At 61.7% G+C, this 1,939-nt stretch overlaps 1 protein-coding gene across 1 annotated transcript, besides 2 other annotated features; it reads right to left on the bottom strand.

Moving 5' to 3' along the window:
• Positions 1-50: 50 nt before the first annotated feature.
• Positions 51-82: a microsatellite.
• Positions 83-351: 269 nt separating this feature from the next.
• Positions 352-372: a microsatellite.
• Positions 373-634: 262 nt separating this feature from the next.
• On the bottom strand, positions 635-1,939 carry Tco025E_09561 (uncharacterized protein; the record flags this gene model as incomplete). Its single annotated transcript, XM_029376375.1, has 1 exon — positions 635-1,939. A coding segment is annotated over one exon (1,305 nt), but the record flags the coding sequence as incomplete, so codon positions are not given.

Genomic DNA, 1,939 nt, shown 5'->3' with positions numbered 1-1,939 from the left:
GGCGGAAGCGGCGCTGGAGCCACGGCAGCGGCGAGCATGCCCAGGACCGCAAAAGAAAAGAAAAGAAGAGACGGAGAAGAGATGTGAGTCATCCCCGCAGGACCCCAAAAGGCAAAATATATAAAACGAACTCACTTCGGCAGGTGGTGTTCCTTCACCTCACATGTCCAGCAGCACAAGAGGACCGTGAGAGATGCATGTTTATTTTAACACCTGCACGAAGAAAAAACATCGCCCATGCTGCAGGAGCCCACACATCCTTCGCCCATTTCATGCGGCGTTCGGCCCGCACTCCAACACTTCAGCTGCGTCAAAACCCCTGCGGCGCACAGCAATGCGGCACGCAGCGCCTGTGTGTGTGCGTGTGTGTGTTCGTGGCAGCAGAAAAAAAGAGAGGGATAAGTGTGCGCTGCCAATGGCAGGGCGTATAGCAAGTGATCTTCAGAGAAACGAATGAAAAGAAAAAAAGCGCCCACAGGGTGTTGGTTATTCCAGCAAAGCCCAAAAAAGCAAGAAGGAGGGGATTAGGCAAAAGAATGAAAACAAAACAGGATATATAAACGAAGAGGGCCGCATGGGTTTGCGGCGCACACTCTCCACGAGGAGTAACAAATCTACTCTCCCTCTATTGCCTTCAGCATAGAGCCGTCGTGCCCCACATCCCCAGCAGGGCAAGCAGCAGCAGCCGAGGCAAGCACCCACGCACAGCGCCGTCGCTCTCCGTGTTCATCTTGTACGGCCCTGTAGTGTTCCTGAAGGTGGTAGAGTTGTTGCTTAAGTGCGGTGCAGCGTCGCGTGTTGGCGGGCTGCCTGGCCACCCAGGCGTCGGAGCCGTGGGTGCCGTGGCGGCGTTGCTGGGCGCCTCGTGGCCGCCGTCCTCTTCCGCCGCAGTTTGGGGGCCTGCGCCACTTTCCTTGGCGGCAGCGTTTGGCGTCTCGTCGGTGGGCGCGGCGTCTGCGGCGGCACCGCTCCGATCTGCGCTCTGCTTTGCCGCACCGCCGTGAACGGTAGCGCCCGCTGCGTCCGTTGCTTCTGTGCGGCTCCCCTTTTGCGCGGGGGCAGCGGGAGCGGCTGCATCCGCCGACGGCACACCGCTTTGCCCCTGAGAGACGGGAGCCGCCTCCTCCGCTGTCGTCGCCTTGTTCCCAGCAGAGCCCACGCTGCTCGTTTGCGCAGAGGGAACTGTTCCTGCAGCGGCATCAGGTGCGCCCCCGCCTTCACCGCGTCGGTCTGCGCTGCTGATGGGGACACCGGTGTGCGGCACACCGCCTGGCTCAACTGCATCCGCGTTGCTCCCACGCCCAGCCGTCATGCCCGCATCCCCTTTGCTCGCCGCCTCTTCACGCGACGGATGTCCGGCGTCTGGGCGCAGGGACGTTGGATTTGGCCCCGCTGGTGCCGCGCCGGGAACCCCGTCAACAACAACACCGGCACCGCCGCCGCTCAAGTGGGAAAAGGCCGGAGAGCTGGGGTTGGGCTGCGCAACACGGCCAGAAGGCGTAGGGCACCGTTCATTGCCGGAAAGAGGAGGAGCACCAACTCCGGCGTGTGAACACGAAGCGGCAGCAGCGGCAGCGGAAGGCAGTCCGGAGTCGCAAGGTGCCGGCGGGTCCTTTGGGCCGCCCGCAACACAAGTTTCAGCGGTGGAAGCTGAGACATTTTCCTTCCTTTGTTTAGCAGCAGCTGCGGCAATGTTGGAAGGAAGTTTCCAGCCGGCAACATCCTCTTCGCGTGAATGCGCGGTGACAACCGTCGTAGCTGCGGCTTGAAGTTCTTCAACGGTGGGGGACCGGCCAGGGACACCCGGGGGGCAACGCACACAAGAAGTTGGGGCAGGTATGGGCTGAACGCATTTCATCGAGCACTGAGGAGCGGCAGGGAGACGAAGCTGCGCTTTGTCGGGGCGCTGGGAGTCATTCTGCAGCACAGGCGCAGCAGT

Source organism: Trypanosoma conorhini (assembly GCF_003719485.1).
Source record: "Trypanosoma conorhini strain 025E chromosome Unknown Tco_14.4_contig_01173, whole genome shotgun sequence".
NCBI classification, from domain to species: domain Eukaryota; phylum Euglenozoa; class Kinetoplastea; order Trypanosomatida; family Trypanosomatidae; genus Trypanosoma; species Trypanosoma conorhini.
The sequence above is the reverse complement of the archived record's forward strand: the minus strand, read 5'-3'. Positions and strand labels throughout refer to the sequence as shown.